This window comes from Mytilus trossulus, unplaced genomic scaffold (assembly GCF_036588685.1).
Source record: "Mytilus trossulus isolate FHL-02 unplaced genomic scaffold, PNRI_Mtr1.1.1.hap1 h1tg000125l___fragment_3__unscaffolded, whole genome shotgun sequence".
Classification (NCBI taxonomy): Eukaryota; Metazoa; Mollusca; class Bivalvia; order Mytilida; family Mytilidae; genus Mytilus; species Mytilus trossulus.
Window position 1 is genome coordinate 239,680 of NW_026963300.1, and position 21,330 is coordinate 261,009.

Below are 21,330 nucleotides of genomic sequence, written 5' to 3' on the forward strand. Positions count from 1 at the left end.
TATTCTGTACTTATCGTACTAGCATTGCATACCAATGCATTTGCTTCATTTTATTAGGACAACAAAACAGTGCTTAGAAAGAAATACATTTGATGTAGGTAGTCCAACTGAAGAGAACATTTCTCCACATTTCTGCTGTGTTCTATAAAAAAGGTTTCTAAAGTGGCAATTACATGTAGAACAGTGGTTGCCAAATCATATATATTTATGAATTTCAAAAAGCGGCACCAGCATATGGAGTATATGTGTCTCAATTGATACGTGACTCTAAATCTAGCTCAAAGTATGTTGATTTTTGTTGAACGAGGAATACTGCTTTCTCAAAAGTTGCTAAGACAGGGCTATAAATCAATCAAATTAAGGTCATCACTCAAGCATGTCGCCATCATGAGCTGATAGGCCATTATGACAAAAGTGTGTCAGCAATCATATATATCTCTGTGATATTCTTCCTCAGTCGTAACAACCTTCTATCATTACCGAGCTGAACAAAGAAATAACATGACGGGTGTCGTATATGGTGCAGGTAATGCTTACCCTTCAGGAGCATTTGATTTCACTCCAGGAATTTAGTGGAGTTCGTGTTGTTTCCTACTTATTATTTGTAACTGTTGATGTAAATGTCTTTTAGTTTTATGAGTCTCTGGTTACTCCTTGGTTTTGATTGTTATTGTCTTATATAAAATACTTTATGGATGTATTTACATGATATAAGCTTATAATTATACTGCATATATGAATAACACGTGACAAGAAGGTTTTATATGAAATAAAATTTAAAAAATAAAATCCTCCCACCCGCCCCATTTTTTTCAAAAATTTGGATGAAAATCTACTAATTAATTTTAGTTGGCCTAATCAAAGCTGGTTTAAAAAATCAAATCAAGACAAGATCCACATAAAATAACAAAAAAACATTATGAAAAGTATCAACAGGTTATATTAACAAGAAAATACGATTTGAGAGTACTGACAGCTAGTTAAAAGCCAAAAACAATTAATAATAAAAAAAATCATGCATCAGAGACTATATTTAAGCTTGTTTATGATCAAAAGCTAATATCTTAAAGGAAATTTTGTTTAAATGGTCAGTTGAACCCTTAAGAAGTTATTGCCCTTTATAGTCAATTTTTTTTTAACAATTTTCATTAAACTTTGGTAAATTTTGTTTAATTTTACAAAATATTTTCCTCTCTAACAAATGGGCCAAGTTTATATAGAAAATTGTAAGTAGCAAGAATGTTCAATAAAGTAAGATCTACAAACACATCACCATCATCAAAACACAATTTTGTCATGAATCCATCTGTGTCCTTTGTTTAATATGAATATAGACCAAGGTGAGTGACACAGGCTCGTAAGAGCCTCTAGTCTGAATTTTTTTTGTTAGCTTCATATTTGGTAAAAAGCTAAACTGAAAAATGCATATTTTGTCAGCTTGTAGTGGTAAAAAATAATTTCTTTGTGATTGCTCATGTAGAGAATAGATAAGTAACACTAGAGCACTCCTTCTTGTATGGACAAAGAGGTCAAGTTTAAATATGATTTAATAGTTTTTGTTTTTCTATTACAGTGTATTCACAGAGATTTAGCTGCAAGAAATGTGTTAGTTACTGAAGATGTAATTAAAATAGCAGATTTTGGTTTGACCAGAAATCTTACCAATGTGGATTATTACAGAAAGACTGGAGATGTAAGACATTTAAAGCTCACCTAGCCCTATGGGTCAAGATAACTTTTCTCAATACTTTGTGTCAGTTGTCTGTCGTTGTCATTGTCCATTACTTTTTACAAAAATCTTTTTCTCTAAAACTAATAAACCAAATGTTACCAAACTTGGACTTAATCACTATTGGTATATATAGTTCAGAAAATTGTGTCTTAAATTTAAGACCCTGACTATCAAAAATGGCTGTCATGGCTAAAAATAGAACAAAGGGGTAAAATGTAGTTTTTGGCTTATATCTCTGGAACTAAAACATCTACAGTAAATCTGAAATGAGTTGAAATGTTCATCAGGCTTTGATCTATCTGCCCTGAAATTTTTGAACAAAAACTAAAGGTGTAATACGACCATTGATTTCCCCCAATCAGTCTGTTAAATTTGCACTTTTCATAAAAAATTTGACATGACATTTCATTGCATATAAGAAAATAACCATCACTTGAAGTTAACCAATCAAATACCCCCTTATTTAATATGTGTTATACGCTTTAGTAACCTCAAGTTTCCAAAAAATTCTACTGAAACCCAAAATAAAAAGTAATGGTTTTTTGAAATACCAAAGATAAATGTTAACCACTCATAAATGTTTAATGTACTGTAATAAAATATAGGATTAATTACCTGCAAATGTCAAATTCAAGGGAACATACTTTATGCCCCAGTTTTCCAGTCTGGGCATCTGTCTGTCTGTTCTTCCATCTGTTCTGCTCCAGGTTTAAGATTTTGAAGTCCAATCAACTTGAAACTTAAAACACACTTTCCCTATGGTATGATCTTTCTAATTTTAATGCCAAATTAGATTTTTACCCAATTTCATGGTCCATTGAACATAGAAAATGATAGTGCAAGTGGGGCATCTGTGTACTCTGGACATATTTTTTGTTAGAAAATACATTGAAATTAAACTATGACACATGATTCGGTATTAGCCAATCAACTAATTACTATATAATGTAAGGTATAAAAATAAGATTTTAGTTCAGTTAAGAATTCAACACAAAGTATTATAAATTCATATTGTTAACATTATGTTATAGATAATGCTTATTTTAAGGTTTTTCTTGTCCTAGAACACCCTGAGGGGTGTCAGGATTGATCAAATGAAAGACCGACCGTAGGGAGGTCTTTCTCTGAGCAATCCTGACAACCCGAGAGGTGTTCTACGACAAGAAAAACCTTAAAATATGCATTATCTGACTTATATACCGTCAAAAAAAAATAGTTTTTATAAAGATTTGCAAAATTTAGTATCCTATTTTACCGACAACACTAAAGTGGGATATTCCTTTCTAATGTGTTCAGGTTTTAATACACCCTACGACTCAGTTAGAATGTGAAATAAAACTCACTAATTAATCTAGATATAAACCTTTTAAAAAATATTATCCATACACAATAAGAATATTACTGTAACTGCATGAAGTAAGACACAAATGTATTGTTACCATCCGATAACGGTGTATGACAAATACAAGACACATTGTAAGTAATTTATTTTACCACTTAGTTTATGGAAAAGGGGGAGGGGTATGGTTTTTTTTTCTATTTGTAATGTCATTTCTATCGCGGAAAAGTGGTTATTTTTTTAAAAATTTTAATTGAATCGAATGAAAAATTCAGAAAGATTGTCTTTTGAATAGCAATACATTTTATTAACAGATAATCAGGATATAATTGTATACCCTGCGCACCCGACCCTTTTCTGAGTTACATTTATGTTATTCAATAGAATATAAGATATATCTTATTAGTTGATCATTTGATAGAGTAAAAGTATACATAAATTTAAAACAGTTAAGAACTGACACAAAGACGAATATAAATACATGTTGGTCACAGTTTGATTTCCTATTCAGCGTTTATCGTCCTGAACATGCATGAAATATTTGCCACTGGACGTTAAGCAAGCAACCAACAATCAACCAATCTATTCAGTGTGACTCCATCTTATGCCATCACTTGGCGTCTGTCGTCGTCCGTCATCGTCTGTCGTCGTAAACTATTTCAAGAATCTTCTCCTCTGAAACTACTAGGCCAAATACTTCCAAACTTTAACTGAATGTTCCTTAGGGTATCTAGTTTATAAATTGTATCCGAAGTTTTGATCTATCAACAAACATGGTCGCCATTGCTAAAAATAGAACATAGGGGTCAAATGCAGTTTTTAGCTTATATCTCAAAAAGGAAAGCATTTAGAGCAAATCTGACATGAGGGCAAAAATGTTCATTAGGTCAACATCTATCAGCCCTGAAATTTTCAGATGAATCAAACAACCCATTGTTGGGTTGCTGCCACTTAATTGGTAATTTTAAGGAAATTTTGCAGTTTTTGGTCATTATCTTGAATATTATTATAGATAAAGACAAACTGTAAACAGCAAAAATGATCAGCAAAGTAAGATCTACAAACAACCGAAATTGTCAATTGACCCCTTAAGGGGTTCTTTAATGACAAATTTTCACAATTTGTTCATCATATTTGCTAACTTTAAAAAATCTTCTCCTCTAAAACTACTCCACCAAATTCAACCAAACTTCAACTGAATGATCAGTAGGGTGTATAAAATAAAGTTTGTGTTTTATTTTCTATTTCGTCAAAAAACATGGCCGTCATGGCTAAAAATAGAACACAGGGTAAAATGCAGTTTTTGGCTCATATCTCAAAAACTCCAGCATTTAGAGCAAATAAGACAAGAAGTTAAAGTATTTATTAGGTCAAGGTCTACCTGTCCTGAAATTTCTAGCCGAATTGGGTAACTGGTTTTTCAGGTATAATGCCCCTGAATTGATGATTTTAAAAAATTTTTGCAGTTTTTGGTTATTATCTTGAATATTATTATAGATTCAGATACACTGTTAATAGCAAAAATGTTAAGCAAAGTAAGATCTACAAATAAGTCAATTTGACCAAAATTGTCAATTGACCCCTTAAGGAGTTATTGCCCTTTAAAGACTTTTTTCACAATTTGTTCATCATGTTGACTTACTTTAAAAAATCTTCTCTTTTGAAACTGCTGTATCAATTTCAGCCAAACTTAGGCTAAATGAGTTTCAGAGTATCTAGTATAAATTTTATATTTTATTTCCTTGTATGTCAAGAAACATAGCTCCTATGGCTAAAATAGAACATAGGAGAAAATGAATTTTTTTTTTGCTTTTGAAGATAATAGGACGATTCAAAGAACATTTAAATAAATTGAAAAGCCAAAATAATCATTGATGAGAGATTTTACCAAAAAAATTAAAGTGAGAGATTCAGGCTCTTGAGAGCCTCTTGTTATTTATGAAAGTCTGTATTAAAATTCATCTCATGTATATGATAATGTTTCTTTATTGTAGCGATAAATTAACAAAGCTTCATGTTATTTGTTTCTAAAATTAAAATTCGGGCAATGAAGGTTTCTTTTTCATCTATCATCGATTGAACTTTAAAATATTAATTTCCAAATCAGCAACAAAAAACTATCGGACGAATAAAATTTTGAAGTAAATTATAGATTGCATTTTTATCAAGGAAAATAATGATCTCACACAGGTTATTATTTTATGCCTTTGAGCATATTTCATTGAAACATGGTATCGTCCGGGTTGATTCTGAAAAAGAATGACCTGTCGTTCTGAAAGAAAATAACTCCATATAGGTATATAAAACCTAAACATGCATATATACTTTGGCCATTGGATTTTAAGCAGCCATCATGCAATAAGTATTAATGGATAATGTTTATATTGCAGGGTCGACTACCTGTGAAATGGATGGCTCCAGAGGCATTATTTGACAGAAAATATACTTCCAAGAGTGATGTGTAAGTTAATTATTCAAGTTGTTGTTTTCACTTCTAACAAAAATACATGTTAAATGTTATCTTCAGAACGATATAAAGTCAGGGGCGGATCCAGCCAATTTAAAAATGGGGGTTCCCAACCCAGGACAAAGGGGGTGTTCCAACTATTTGTCCCCATTCAAATGCATTGATCTGCCAAAAAAAAGGGGGGTTTCAACCCCCGAAACCCCCCTCTGGATTCTCCAATGTAAAGTTGATTGTTTTAAAAACATTAACAAAGAACATTTAAATGCCACATTATAAGTACTGCTTTTGGAAAATTTAGTTGCTGCCATTTTTTAGCTCACTAGCTTTTGGCCCCATGTGAGCTTATGCCATCACTTGGTGTCTGTGGTCTTCTGTCTAGATTCATATTTCAAAAATCTTTTCCTCTGAAACTACTAGGCCAAATATCTTCAACCTTTAAATAAATGTTTCTTAAGGTATCTAGTTTATAAAAGGTGTCAAATGCCTATTCTGGCATATTTCTCAAAAACTAAAGCTTTTACTTAGCAAATCTGACATGGCATAAAATTGTTCAATTCGTCAAGATTTATCAGCCCTGAAATTTTCAGACAATTTTTAATAACCCATTGTTGGGCTGCTGCCACAGAATTTTTGCAGTTTTCATACAACCGCAAAAATTGTGAATTTTTTGGTTGTATATAGGTATCATGTTGGCCTAGGCGTCAATGTCGTCGTTGTTGGTGTCCGAAGATATTTGGTTTTCGCACTCAAACTTAAGTAAAAGGAAATAGAAATCTATGAAATATATACACAAGGTTTTTGACCACAAAAGGAAGGTCGAGATTGATTTTGAGAGTTTTAGTCCCTACAGTTTAGGAATTAGAGGCCAAAAACAGGTCCAAAATAAGCATTTTTCTTGTTTTTTGCTCAATAACTTTAGTATAATTAAATGGAAATCTATGAAATTTTAACACAAGGTTTATGACCACAAAAGGAAGATTTGAATTGATTTTGGGAGTTTTGGTCCTTATCAATTCGTGGCCAAAAGGGTCCAGAATTAAACTTTGTTTGATTTCATCAAAAAATGAATTATTTGGGGTTCTCTGATGATAAGCTAAATCTAACCGTATATTCAGATTCTTTATTTTTTGTCCTGTTTTCAAATGGGTCTACATTAAGGTCCAAAGGGTCCAATGCTTTTCAAGTGTGAAAAACATCAACAAAAGGAGTATGTTCGATAAGGTCCTAAAATGGCCCCCTTTTTTAGCGCAAATTTCAAATTCGGATTTATTTACCAATATCAAGATAAATTATAGCTAATACATTGACTAGATAGGATATAAGCCATTTTATTGAAAATTTCACGCTCCTGCGTTTCATTATGACGTCACAAGTTGTACTCATATTGATTTTTCACGAAAAAATCAATGAAACTGGGTAAATTTCCATAGATTATTGGACAGGAAACATAGAGCGCATACGTCGACAACAAAGATCTTTTAAAATAATGTTTGTGAAGACATTTCACATGTCTTATTTGAATATTAAGCTTGTCGACGCCTGCGCTCTATGTTTCCTGGTCCTTTATTTGGTTGAAATCCAGCTGATTTTGTCAAATTTCACAAAAATCCGTTATCTTGACCTTTTTTGGATGTAAAAATCAACGTGTTAGAATTAAACTTTGACAAAAACAGTTCTGTTTAACTTTCTCACATGTCTCTAAGGCAACTTAAAGCATTTATTGTCTTGTAACTATGAACTTTATAATTGGGGCCAAATATGGCCCTTACCGAACTTACTCCTTTATACATAATCGGGAATGTCCTTCTTAAAATACTCTTCGTCTCACAATGCTTTATGTATACATGTATATATTTTAATTTTAACTTATTATCCAGGCATATATACGAATGGTCGACAAGTGCGTACATTTTTTTAAATCAATATTTCTGGCATGTTCCAATCTGTCCTTCACCATTGACAACAAGTATATATTACATTTTACCAAATTTAACCTTGGAAAAAATATGTATATAGATTTTTATTTCATCAAATCTGTTTGTTTTTTTTGGTATTATTTATATTTTTATAAATAATTTTCTTTTCACCAGAAATGTTATTCATAAACAAGCATATGAGTTTAGTAATGACTATATATACACATGGAAAAAAGTATTGCAACACCTTGATTTTTTAAAATTTGAAAAATCAGCCTCTTTTTTTTTGATGGAATATAATAAAATATGTGTATAATATCATTGAAACATAGTTCAGGATAACATTGGCATTGCAACGAAAAAAAAATGTTTAAAAAAAAATGATTTATATAACCACAATTTCAATAACAAAATGAAGTGTTTTTTGTACAAAAAAAACGCATTTGACAAGTTTCACTGTAGTCAAACTTTACAATGTCAGACATTTCAAAATTAATCTTCAGATGACTGTTCACATCATGGTTGATCGTTATACGCCAAAGAATTAGTACTTTGTGTGCAGCCTCCATTCAAACGGATAACCGCATCTTAACGTCTTCTGATTCCTGCCATAAATCGACTAATTTGTTGCTAAGGTAGCAGCAACCATTTCTGATGAAGGGAATTGTTTATTTCATGTTGTGTTTGAACTGGGGTGTCCTTTCGCTCACTTTCCGCCCAATAGTGTCCCATATAAGCTCAATATGGTTCAAAGTCGGGCTACGATCGGGCCAAGCAAGATGAACCAAATTCCATTTGAACATTGGATCTTCCTCCACGATGCTAATTTCCAACTTTAGCGAGCTCTGCACTACATTGGATACGGAAAACTGTAAGTCTGCTCGTTAGCAAAGGTCTCCGAAATGGTATTATCGCACGGTAACCAGTAGTGATGAGTTGATCTCGAACAGTTCTTGTTAAAAGGCTCTTGTATGGCCACCACTCCTATTTTAGGATTGTCTTGTATGCAATGGGTTTCCTTCTGACCAACCTTCATTATGCTTGATTTTCTCTAGCAAATGGTATAGGGGGTCTTCATTATCTCGGAAGGTCTTTTACAGCGTTTATTGCCTGATTTTTATTCTCAAAACGACTTCAGTGGAATGGTGATGACCAACAATGCGTGCAGTTGTTACAGCGACATCCCTGCTTCTCTTATGCTGATAATCTGCCATCTTGCTGCAGTTAAGAGTTGTCAAGGACCCATTATAAGGTGTCAATCACATAATTTTAAAAACTTGGTTATTTAAAGTGCTGAAAACAATGAGGATCAAAACATCTTTTTTGCTGTTTACGGGTACAGTAGCTGCATGTGCAGATAAAAACTTATCGAGTCGATATTTATTGATTAAACTCAGGTGATACTTAAATAATGTTTAACTAGTTCTATTTTACCAAATTATATCACAAAAAAATAATGAGTGTTTTTTTTAATTCAATTTCAATTTGGTGTTGCAATACTTTTTTCCAGGTGTATATTATATCACTTTCGGACACGCAAGATAGAGATGTATATTATACACCTAATAGTTCAAAATGGAAAGATATAAGTTATCGGCCATGTACACTGATCAATACCCTAAGAAGTGAAACGATGCATGCATTTGCAAGCTCGACAGGAAATCGCTGGAATACCTGGACGTGTCACCTCACCCCTTACAATACCTTTAGCCATGCGGGTGATCAGTGGAGCGAAGATCCTAATTTATTTGAATCAAGTTTATTACATAAAAGAATAATGAACTAATTAGATTTTCAAAAACAATTTAAGTTTCACGGAACACTTATTTATGATTTGAAATTTGACTTTTTAACTTTAACTAATTCCAATATTATCAGTCTAAAAAAAACAGATCATGGTTATTTTTAAAAAAATAAGAACATTTTCCGTATCAAGTTAGTAACTAGTCGGATTAAACAACCGTACGATTGATAACTCGAATAATTCTGCGCCCTCTAACGGCCTTATAGCCTATCGTTAATGTAGCAATCGGAGATTAGACGGAGATCAGCGGAATATAACGACTGACATTATTCAGGTTATACGATTGTCAAGATATCGACACGCAATTACGACTACATTTGGTTACTGTAGTTTTGGTCCTTAGACATATCATGGGTTCAAATCGGCAAAGGTGACAAAATGGCCGAACGGAGAGAATTGATACTCTAAATTTAAAATCGATGGTGATCTCTTATCTAGCAGAATAAAACTTTAATATCTATGAATTTGAGCATTTTTATACAGAATGGACATAATATCAATTTTTGATTTTTTTGCGAAGTTTCCCTTTAAGGTCCAAAGGGTCAAAAATTAAACTTTGTTTGATTTCAACAAAAATTGAATGTATGTGGTTCTTCAATATGCTGAATCTAACCATGTATTTAGATTTTTATACGACCGCAAAAATTTTAATTTTTCGTCGTATATTGCTATCACGTTGGCGTCGTCGTCGTCGTCGCCGTCGTCGTCCGAATACTTTTAGTTTTCGCACTCTAACTTTAGTAAAAGTGAATGGAAATCTATGAAATTTTAAAACAAGGTTTATAACCACAAAAGGAAGGTTGGGATTGAGTTTGGGAGTTTTGGTCCCAACATTTTAGGAATTAGGGGCCAAAAAGGGCCCAAATAAGCATTTTCTTGGTTTTCGCACTATAACTTTAGTTTAAGTAAATAGAAATCTATGAAATTTTGACACAAGGTTTATGACCACAAAAGGAAGGTTGGGATTGATTTTGGGAGTTTTAGTTCAAACAGTTTAGGAATTAGGGGCCAAAAAAGGGCCCAAATAAGCATTATTCTTGGTTTTCGCACATTAACTTTAGTATAAGTAAATAGAAATCAATGAAATTTAAACACAAGGTTTATGACCACAAAAGGAAGGCTGGAATTGATTTTGGGAGTTGAGGTCTGAACAGTTTAGGAATTAGGGGCCAAAAAGGGGCCCAAGTAAGCATTATTCTTGGTTTTTGCACCATAACTTTAGTATAAGTAAATAGAAATCTTTGAAATTTAAACACAAGGTTTATGACCATAAAAGGAAGGTTGGGTTTGATTTTGGGAGTTTTGATCCCAACAGGTTTTTAGGAATAAGGGGCCCAAAGGGTCCAAAATTGAACTTTGTTTGATTTCATCAAAAATTGAATAATTGGGGTTCTTTGATATGCCTGATCTAACTGTGTATGTAGATTCTTAATTTTTAGTCCCGTTTTCCAGTTGGTCTACATTTAGATCCAAAGGGTCCAAAATTAAACTTAGTTTGATTTTAACAAAAATTGAATCCTTGGGGTTCTTTGATATGCTGAATCTAAAAATGTACTTAGATTTTTGATTATTGGCCCAGTTTTCAAGTTGGTCCAAATCGGGGTCCAAAATTAAACTTTGTTTGATTTCATCAAAAATTGAATAATTGGGGTTCTTTGATATGCCAAATCTAACTGTGTATGTAGATTCTTAATTTTTAGTCCCGTTTTCAAATTGGTCTACATTAAATACCAAAGGGTCCAAAATTAAACTAAGTTTGATTTTAATAAAAATTGAATTCTTTGGCTTTTTTGATATGCTGAATTTAATCATGTACTTAGATTTTTGATTATGGGCCCAGTTTTCAAGTTGGTTCAAATCAGGATCCAAAATTATTATATTAAGTATTGTGCAATAGCAAGAAATTTTCAATTGCACAGTATTCAGCAATAGCAAGAAATCTTCAATTGCACAGTATTGTGCAATAGCCAAAAATGTTCAATTGCACAGTATTGTGCAATAGCAAGAAATCTTCAATTGCACAGTATTGTGCAATAGCAAATATTTTCAATTGCACAGTATTGCGCAATAGCAAGAAATATCTAATTGCACAATATTGTGCAATAGCAAGAAATTTTCAATTGATTGGAGTTATCTTTCTTTGTCCAGAATAGTAGTTGAATCAACCTACCAACTGATAAATTAAAACACTCTTTACCATTCAGTGATAACAAGCACTTTTTGTTACATTTTAATATTTTATGATGTATTTAAATGAGTAGTTATTGTTTCAAACTCCATTAGAAATTTGAATTGAGATCAGCTTTGAAAAAAGGGAAAGGGGGATGTGAAAAAAAAATGGTGGGGGAGGGGGTTTAATTTTTCTCATTTCAGATTTCATAAATAAAAAGAAAATTTCTTCAAACATTTTTTTGAGAGGATTAATATTCAACAGCATAGTGATTGCTCAAAGACAAAAAAATTATTTTAAGTTCATTAGACCACATTCATTCTGTGTCCAAAACCTATGCTGTGTCAACTATTTAATCACAATCCAAATTTAGAGCTGAATCCAGCTTGAATGTTGTGTCCATACTTGCCCCAACCGTTCAGGGTTCAACCTATGTGGTCGTATAAAGCTGCGCCCTGCGGAGCATCTGGTTAATATTTGGACCTGGTTATCAAATTGGTCCACATTGAGGTCTAAAGGGATCTAAAATTGAACATTATTTGATTTCATCAAAGATTTAATTCTTGGGGTTTTATGATATGCTGAATCTAACCATATATTTAGATTTTGGATATTGGACCATAATAGGTTTTTAAATGTCCAATTTGAAATTTTTAAGTTTTTATGTTTGAGTTCTTAGACCACATTCATTCTGTGTCAGAAACCTATATTGTGTCAACTATTTAATCACAATCCAAATTCAGAGCTGTATCAAGCTTTTATGTTGTGTCCATACTTGCCCCAACCGTTCAGGGTTCAACCTCTGCTGTCGTATAAAGCTGCCCCCTGCGGAGCATCTGGTTGATTGAGGTGCCAATTTGGGCATAATAGGTTTTTAAATGTCCAATTTGAAATTTTTAAGTTTTTATGTTTAAGTTCTTAGACCACATTCATTCGTGTCAGAAACCTATATTGTGTCAACTATTTAATCACAATCCAAATTCAGAGCTGTATCAAGCTTTTATATGGTGTCCATACTTGCCCCAACTTTTCAAGGTTTGACTCTGCGGTAGTATACAGCTGCGCCCTGCGGGGCATCTGGTTTGTTATTTTTTTTACCACTATAGAGCACTCTGCCACCAATACCCCAAAAGACATGAATCAGGTCTTCATAGGTGTGTGCATGACCGGATTTCAGTTTTTTTTTAAGCCCCTGTTGATTGCACCCTTGTGTAGGTGCACTCAACTCCAATCTTAATTAACTAGGGAAAAGTGCCATTATTGGATATTAATAAAAACATAAAAAAGAGAACTGTTTTGAACAGAGGATTTTATTTTATAGCCTAAAATACTGAAAGATTTGAACAAACAGTGAAATGATTCCAAATTCTATAAAGAATTTGTGTTAGCATTTATAAGAAACATGATGTAGATGTTCTGGAAATTAAGTCTTACGAAAACAAAGGTCAAAAGACTGCTACTATAGTTTAATTCAACTTGTTTCATATTGTACTGTACAATGCACGCCATGTGACAAAATCCTCGCGTGTAAACCGTTAAAAAAGCGTGTATTACACGCGAATATCATGTCACTTGACATGTATGCCTGTACATCATCTTAAGGTGGTACCTAACACTACAGGGAGATAACTCTGTAAAATCAGCAGAATGTTTTAATGACGTTGTGTTCATAAGGGAGTATTAAGCTTCTCAATGATCAAAATAAGTGTTTGTCAAACTGCTATATAACCAGTGTAATTTTTCTGATAAAACGGTTGGTTCAAACTTTTGGAAATCTTTATATTTTTGTCAAAGGGTCAAAGTAAATACTTTGTCAACATTTTAAGAAAATTAAAGGAGCCAAATTAATTTTAGTTAAAGTGTTGGGTACCACCTTAACGAATTTATATCACAGGTTCTACAGCAGTAATATTTTCCCCCAAAAAAGGCCTTACAGATACTTTATGATGACTGATTTTTATAGGACCTTGCTTCAAGTAAAAAAAAATTGCAAAGATGGTTGAAATAAAAGCATATTTTGATTCACTAAGTAATTTAAATTTAATCATAAATATATTAATCCTTAATTGTTCTTTACAATTTTAATCTTTTTTTCATAGTTGGTCTTATGGAGTATTGTTGTGGGAGATATTTACACTAGGAGGGAATCCTTATCCATCTGTACCTGTGGAAAGATTATTTGAACTTTTAAAAGAAGGTCATAGAATGGGCAGACCTCCATATGCTTCAGAAAAAATTAATAAAACGATGCAGTCCTGTTGGCATGAGAATCCATCAGGGCGACCATCTTTCAATAACCTTGTTATTGATTTTAATCAAATGTTGACCTCTATGGACAACAGAGGTGAAGTAAGTATTTATTCTATAATTATGGAATTATCAGAAAAAATAAATAGTAAAAATGGTTTATTTTATAAATTCATTTAAAGTTTGATATTTACTTTATAAATCTTGTTCCCAAATATATGTCTATATTATACAAATGTCAGTGTAATTTTGTATATATTTTCTGTTAGGCCAGGGTTTTTCAATTTTGCTGGTTTACATATTTTTCACATTAAAAAGTCAGGTTGGTCGGTAGGAAAAAAAAGTAAAAAATATCTTTCAAGACCACAAATATGTAAAAAAAAATATGTTTCACATTTCTAGCTATATGAGTGGTATGCTATTTTGTCTCGTTATCCTTGAAATATAATTACTCAACGGTTATAAACAAAAAATGCATGGTATCCTCATCCAAGTTTTGTCCACAGACAAAGACAACATTATATTGTCATTTCACAAACAGATCCTCATAGTTGTCTTCCTGGAATTCATCAGTTGTCATGCATTCCTGTTTGAATATCAATAATGTGGTCATTTTAATAAATTTCCTGTTACAAAACTTTGAATTTTTCGAAAAACTAAGGATTTTCTTATTCCAGGCATAGATTACCTTAGTCGTATTTGGCACAACTTTTTGAAATTTTGGATCCTCAATGCTATTCAACTTTGTACTTGTTTGGCTTTATAAATATTTTGATATGAACATCACTGATGAGTCTTATGTAGACGAAACGCGCGTCTGGCGTACTAAATTATAATCCTGTTACCTTTGATAACTATTTGATATCCAAAAGGAAGATTTGTATTTTTTTATTATTTATGAAACAAGAAAATTCCAAATTATTTTAACTTTAACTTGACGACTTCCACGTTTTGACATGCAGGTTCATTTAATCTTTGAGATGATACATCTTATGGAATTATGACAAAAAAGTGAAACAAACTTATTGTTATGGGTTTTGAACACAGGTTTCTCTCATCAAAATCATTTGGCTATTTTTAGCTCACCTAGCCTAAACTTTTACAAAAATCTTCTCCTCTGAAACTACTGGGCCAAACTTAACCAAACTTGGCCACAATCATCATTGGGGTAAAGTGTTTAAAAGATATATAACCAAAATGGCCTCCATAGCTAAAAATAGAACATAAGGGTAAAATGTAGATTTGGCTTATATCTCTGAAACCAAAGCATTTACATCAAATCTGACATGGAGTAATATTGTTAATCAGGACAAGATCTGTCTGCCCTGACATTTTCAAATGAATCAGACAACCTGCTTCTAAATTAGTAGTTTTAAGTAAACTTTGCCATTTTTAGCTCACCTGGTCCGAAGGGCCAAGTGAGCTTTTCTCCTCACTTTGCATCCTGCATCGTTAACTTTTAACTAAAGTTGTAATACTTCTTCAAATATATTTTTTTTCATTTCAGGTATATCTAAATCTAGATGAATGTAACAGTATACATCCCATCATATCATCATGATCATAGTCTCTCTCATGTACAAGGCATTCACTGACAACTGTGTTTTATACTTATAGGCAGTGATTGTTTCATTATCTCAATCATCTAGATCGTCTTCCACATATTGAATTATACTTGACTTAATTGTTCAAAGAAGACAACCATGCATCTTATTCAATCTCATGTTTTTACAACAAGTGCTATAGTGAACAAATAAAAAGTTTTTGTTGCTCTAATGTGCAACCTCATTGACACCAAAGACAAAGAAATACTATTAGAAATCCAGTGTCTGTGATTTTTTTTTTTGTGATTTGTGTTGACAAGGATTAATATGTTTAATCATGTAAAGTACAGGAACTTATTTCAAGTCATTTTTTAAATGGAAATGTCCAAAGTTTTTGATGGCAATTTATATCAATTGTGACGAAAATGCGTTCAAATGACGACAAACGAACTTCAAATTGTGATCTTTTGAGAAATAATGAAATTCAAATGCGAACTGTCCGGGAGTATTAAACAAATTATTTAGATCAAATGACGAAACTATACGTCTGGTTGTTGAAATGCCAACTGACTATTTTTACAGCAAAAATGTTGTTTGATAGTTATGATCTGTAAAATTTTCATCATTTTTCCACATTTTCTATATTAAATTTTACAACAAAATTAAGCTAACAATACACAGGATTGTCAATATAGTTTTTTCTGTTTTATCATTCTGAAAGTAGAAATTGTGCAGGCACAATACTGTTTTTTATTGGCTCATGCTTTGCATCATTATACACTATTTTATATATGATTTTGGTTATACTGTTGAATTACTTTAGTATACATTTCAATGAATACAAATTTTGATTATTTAGAAGAATGAAAATAAGTGAACTTGGACCTGTGTATGCAAAAAAATGAACGCTCTAATTGAAAAAGATAATTAAGTTTAAAATACAATTTAAGACATATAACACTTGGAAAAAATGATGTGCAAATATAAAAAAGAAGATGTGGTATGATTGCCAATGAGACAACTATCCACAAAAGACCAAAATGACACAAACATTAACAACTATAGCTCACCGTACGGCCTTCAACAATGAGCAAAGCCCATACCGCATAGTCAGCTATAAAAGGCCCTGATAAGATAATGTAAAACAATTCAAACGAGAAAACTAACAGCCTTATTAGGAATGATGAATCAAACAAAACAAAAACAGCCTGTGTCAAATGGGTATAAATCATGCAATGGAACAAAGTATTAATGTAATCATGATACAAATTATGGACCACTTGGTGTATATAACGTGACGGTACCCAAATTGCACCTATTTTGACAGTTTTTTCACCTACGTTTTTTTATGATAAAGACAAAAATTTCCATTCTGTGTTTATTTTGTAGCCGTATCCTTCTTTATTATAGAAGTACACCAATTTCATTTTTAATCCATATGGAATCATAGAAAAATTGGTCTAAACTGACCTCCAAACCATCAATGATTCTGAAATGAGGAGTACCCAAATTGCATCCATGCTTAAATTCGCACTGTCAAAATTCTAATAACAGAGCTTTTTTTTAATTTCTTCAAATATTTTGAACAATTGGATATTTTTCCATGTTTACTCTTTATTTTTTATTAAATGGATACTTGTAACATATTGTATTTGATCATTTTAAAAAGATGACGTTTTGATGACGTCGCATGGCGACGTTTCAGTACATTTTGCTTTTTTAGTAAACACTTCACCTGTTGATAAATACTGTGAACGTTTTGTGCATATCTAAATAGTTTTACCTATGTTGAAAGATGTGCATAGTATCAAATCATAAAAATACAAATAGTTTACGGTCTCTAGGAAATCCTGTTAGATTATTTTTACTATTTTGGCTTAATAGGTGCAATTTGGGTACCGTTACGTTATATATATATGACCAGTATGTATTATTATGTTGATGCAGTATATTTACAATTAGTAAACTTATGATTCTGAAGTACAGTGTTTATTTTTAGACTTGACAATCAAATAATGTAAATGTTTTCTATTTGTGTTCATTGTTAAATTTTGGCCAGGTGGTGCCATCTGTTACTTGCATTTTATTTCACTTGTTAAAACCTTATGTATCAATGTTGATCCTCTTTCATGGTTTTCGTTGAGCCTGCGACTTTTGTCGTTGGTTGCATTGTCCACAAATATTCACTTTGGGGTTAAAGATTTTAAAATTTCAATAACTTTTCTTTAACTATCCTGTATTTCTACCAAATTTGTTTAAACTTTGCGATTTTGAATTTTATGCAGTCAGTGTTAAAACTGGGTTACTTCAAAGAAAAAGAGGGAAACATGCTCTTATGCATATAAGTTGATGTATTTGTGCCTGTACTACAGTCTTTACCATGCCCAACTTTCTGGTTCACTTTGGTTTAGTATAATTTTGATTATTTTTGTCAAATAAGCTTTGACTGTGTAAATTTTCATTTAAATTCATACATGTGTACATATTAAAGAAGCATAGCAGATGCAGTTTAGCAAGAGGAAATGAGAAGTTTAAGGTAAATGAAATGTGTTTAAGACAACCTTATGCTAAGCTTTTATCCACACACGGTACCAATAATAGCCAATTGCCTAAGGTTGCTTTGACCCGAATCCCCAGGTGGTAAAAGGTAGGACCATTTTAGTTGAGTTCCAAAGTTATGGTAGGGTGAAACAACCTCCTTTATTCTGCAATGCATAAAAAAAAAATCCCCTCGGGAAAGGTTTTGTCCACACTTAGTTCAAATGATGGGACCAAGGTGGGTAAGGTTTTATAAGGTTTAAAGTTTGGGTAGTGTTACCACCTCCCACCTTTAATTTATCAAAAATTCCCTACGGCACAGCTTTGTCAACAATAAGTACAAATGATAGGGAATTACCTAAGGTTGTTTGGACCCAACGACCAAGATGGGTAAAGTGTTTTAACTCTTTTATACGACCGCAAAAATTTTAATTTTTTGGTCGTATATTGGTATCACGTTGGCGTTGTCGTCGTCGTCCAAATACTTTTGGTTTTCGCACTATAACTTTAGTTTAAGTAAATAGAAATCTATGCAATTTAAACAGCAAGACCATAAAAGGAAGGTTTGGATTGATTTTGTAAGTTTTGGTCCCAACAGTTTAGGAATTAGGGGCCAAAAAGGGCCCAAATAAGCATTTTCTTGGTTTTCGCACTATAACTTTAGTTTAAGTAAATAGAAATCTATGAAATTTTGACACAAAGTTTATGACCACAAAAGGCAGGTTGGGATTGATTTTGGGAGTTGATTGAGGTGCCAATTTGGGGTAGGGTGACCCTACCACTTCCCCTATTTAATTTATAAAAAAAATCCCTGCGGCAAAGGTTTTGTCCTCATAAGGTACAACTGGTAGGTTATTGCCTGGACCTATAGACCCAGGTGAGTTAAGCTATGGAAATATTTTGATTGAGGTCCCAAGTTAAAAGAATACATGTCAGTTTTCAAATCCCATGTACAGAATAAGGATAAATCATGGATATCTAAAAAAAGAGGGACGAAAGATACCAGAGGGACAGTCAAAATGCCAACAAGGTGCAGGTTTTGCTTTTCTTATTTTAAATGCTTCATGGGAATATAATATACAGCATTTTTATATTTAGAGAGCTTATATTCTTCTGCATTTTTTAAACTCGTCTATAAATAAAACTAACCTTTGAAGTACATTATCATAACATTAAAATAAATTGCAAAAAATACCAAGTAGTCCAAGATCAAGATATTTATAAATATCTTCGAAGTTGTGATTTAGAACTTTGTTTTCCTAAAACATATCTTTTTTGCAGTTAAGCAAGGTACTTAAATTGAAGAAAATACAGTTCTAAAATTAACATTGTTGACCTCAAGTAAAAATTGAATGTATAGTAAAAAAAACAATAGAGCTGAAAAACGCTCAGTGGTCAATTTTGTGATTGAACAGTATTGAACATTTATTGAACATGTAAACATTTTGAGATGAACAGTTTTCGAATGATTTAATGTATTGTTATTCTTATCTGTTATTGATTATAGTATCTAATAAAAAAAAATATAAATCTTTTGCAATTTTCTTTATACATATGCATGTGCTTTATGGTTTCAAAAGGGTTATAAATGCGTTCATTATATATGTTCCGGACCATATGAGTATTTGGACCATACGGGTATGGTCATGACCATATGAGTATAATACTCGTTTGGTTATTAACGGGCCGGACCATATGAGTATTTGGACCATATAGGTATATTTTTTTTCAAATTACATTATAAAAGAGGGACGAAAGACACCAAAGGGACAGTCAAACTCATTAATCTAAAACAAACTGACAACGCCATGGCTAAAAATGAAAAAGACAAACAGAAAAACAATAGTACACATGACACAACATAGAAAACTAAAGAATAAACAACACAAACCCCAACAAAAACTAGGGGTGATCTCAGGTGCTCCGGAAGGGTATATAATGTTTCAATAATACAAAAACTTTATCTAAAAACATGACAATTTTTTAATTTTATAATCCAAAAACTTCGTAAAAATTGAATATTGATGCCATAGTTAGTTTTCATCGCTAGTTACATTCGTGCATGTAGGCTTGGTTGACATTCACTTCCACACAGCTTTTTTGCATTTGCAAGAAATTGGTGCACGATCCTTTTCATTTACACATTTTGTTTGCAAGTGAAAAACAAGCCTTTCTTGCAGCTGCATACAGTGATACCGAGCTCTTTGGCCATTCCGATGTCTACGGTGTTTTTAAGAAGCTCTACATCTCAAATATCGTAAAATGACTGCAATACACCATCTTCACAACACAACTTAAATAAACTAATTGAATGTTACTTTCCAGTGCAGTGACTTCTTATATAAATGTAACAGTTCATTAAGAAATTTTTGGAATTTAATTTTTTAGTCGACCTATTGCCATTTACTCGTAATAACAAATCGGTAATGACCATCGGTAATGACCATGGTATAAAATGTGTTTACTATAAATTTGACAATTAAGTAAAATTAACTATGTGAAACTTCTTATTTTTATTTAGCTTATCTTTTTATTATAATATAATAATAAAATTACCTACATGATAGCGTCTTTTTAATGAACGGTCATACCATATGCAGAGTTTAGAAGTATTTAAAAAAGTAAACTGTAACAGAGTGTTAATTACCCCGACCATACGCGTACGGTCGGACCATAAAATATACGTAATAAGACATATAAAAATGTGAAGATGTGGTATGATTGCTTAAGAGACAACTCTCCGCAAGAGACCAAAATGACACAGAACACATCAACAAGCAACGTGTCCACCGCAATATTCAGTAAAAATAATAGCGCTAATAGGGGTATTTCATCTATAAGAACACATTATTACCACCAGAGATATGAACTTAATTGAAAATCCTTTTCTAAAAGGTGCAACGTACAACAAACGTATTATAAGTGAACAGGTAACAAATAGGTAACAGGATATTAACCGAGCGCTGGAACAGGTACATGCGCGCTAATAGGATAATTTCATCTCTAAGAACACATTGTTACCACCAGAGACATGAACACAGTTAGAAAACGATTTATTTTAAAGTGCAACGTATACCCTGCGCATTAAAAGCGAATAAGAACGAATAAGTAACCGGGTATTATCCGAGCGCTGGAACGGGAACATACGCGCTAATAAGGATATTTCATCTATAAGAACACATTATTACCACCAGACAAATGAACACAATTAAAAAACGATTTATTTCAAGGTGCAACATATACCCTGCGCATTAAAAGCGAATAAGGAAAGAATAAGTAACAGGGTATCAGTCGAGCGCTGAAACGGGTACATATATTTTATTAGGGTAATTTCACCTCTAAGAACCAACAGTTACCACCAGAGACACAAAAATATTTCTTTTTTAAAGTGCAAAGCATAACACACGTTTTAAAAGCGAATAAGGGTCGAATAAGTAACAGGGTATCACTGAGTCAAGCGCTGACACGGGAAGATATGTTCTATTAGGGTTATTTCACCTCTAAGAACCGACAGTTACCACCAGACACAAAAATATTTCTCTGATAGATTTACTCTGACACCATTTCTATTGG

General features: G+C 32.4%; 1 protein-coding gene across 3 annotated transcripts in view; it reads left to right on the top strand.

The window, feature by feature from the left end:
- LOC134700161 (fibroblast growth factor receptor 2-like) overlaps window positions 1-19,292 on the top strand; it is a 67,619-nt gene extending 48,327 nt beyond the window's left edge. For all 3 annotated transcript variants that reach the window (XM_063561524.1, XM_063561525.1, XM_063561526.1), the window contains 4 exons: window positions 1,574-1,693; window positions 5,462-5,532; window positions 13,528-13,777; window positions 15,183-19,292. In XM_063561524.1, coding sequence (XP_063417594.1) covers window positions 1,574-1,693; window positions 5,462-5,532; window positions 13,528-13,777; window positions 15,183-15,236 — 495 coding nt within the window. In that variant the 3' untranslated portion in view covers window positions 15,237-19,292. The remainder of the gene's footprint in view (window positions 1-1,573; window positions 1,694-5,461; window positions 5,533-13,527; window positions 13,778-15,182) is intronic.
- The last annotated feature ends 2,038 nt before the right edge of the window (window positions 19,293-21,330 follow it).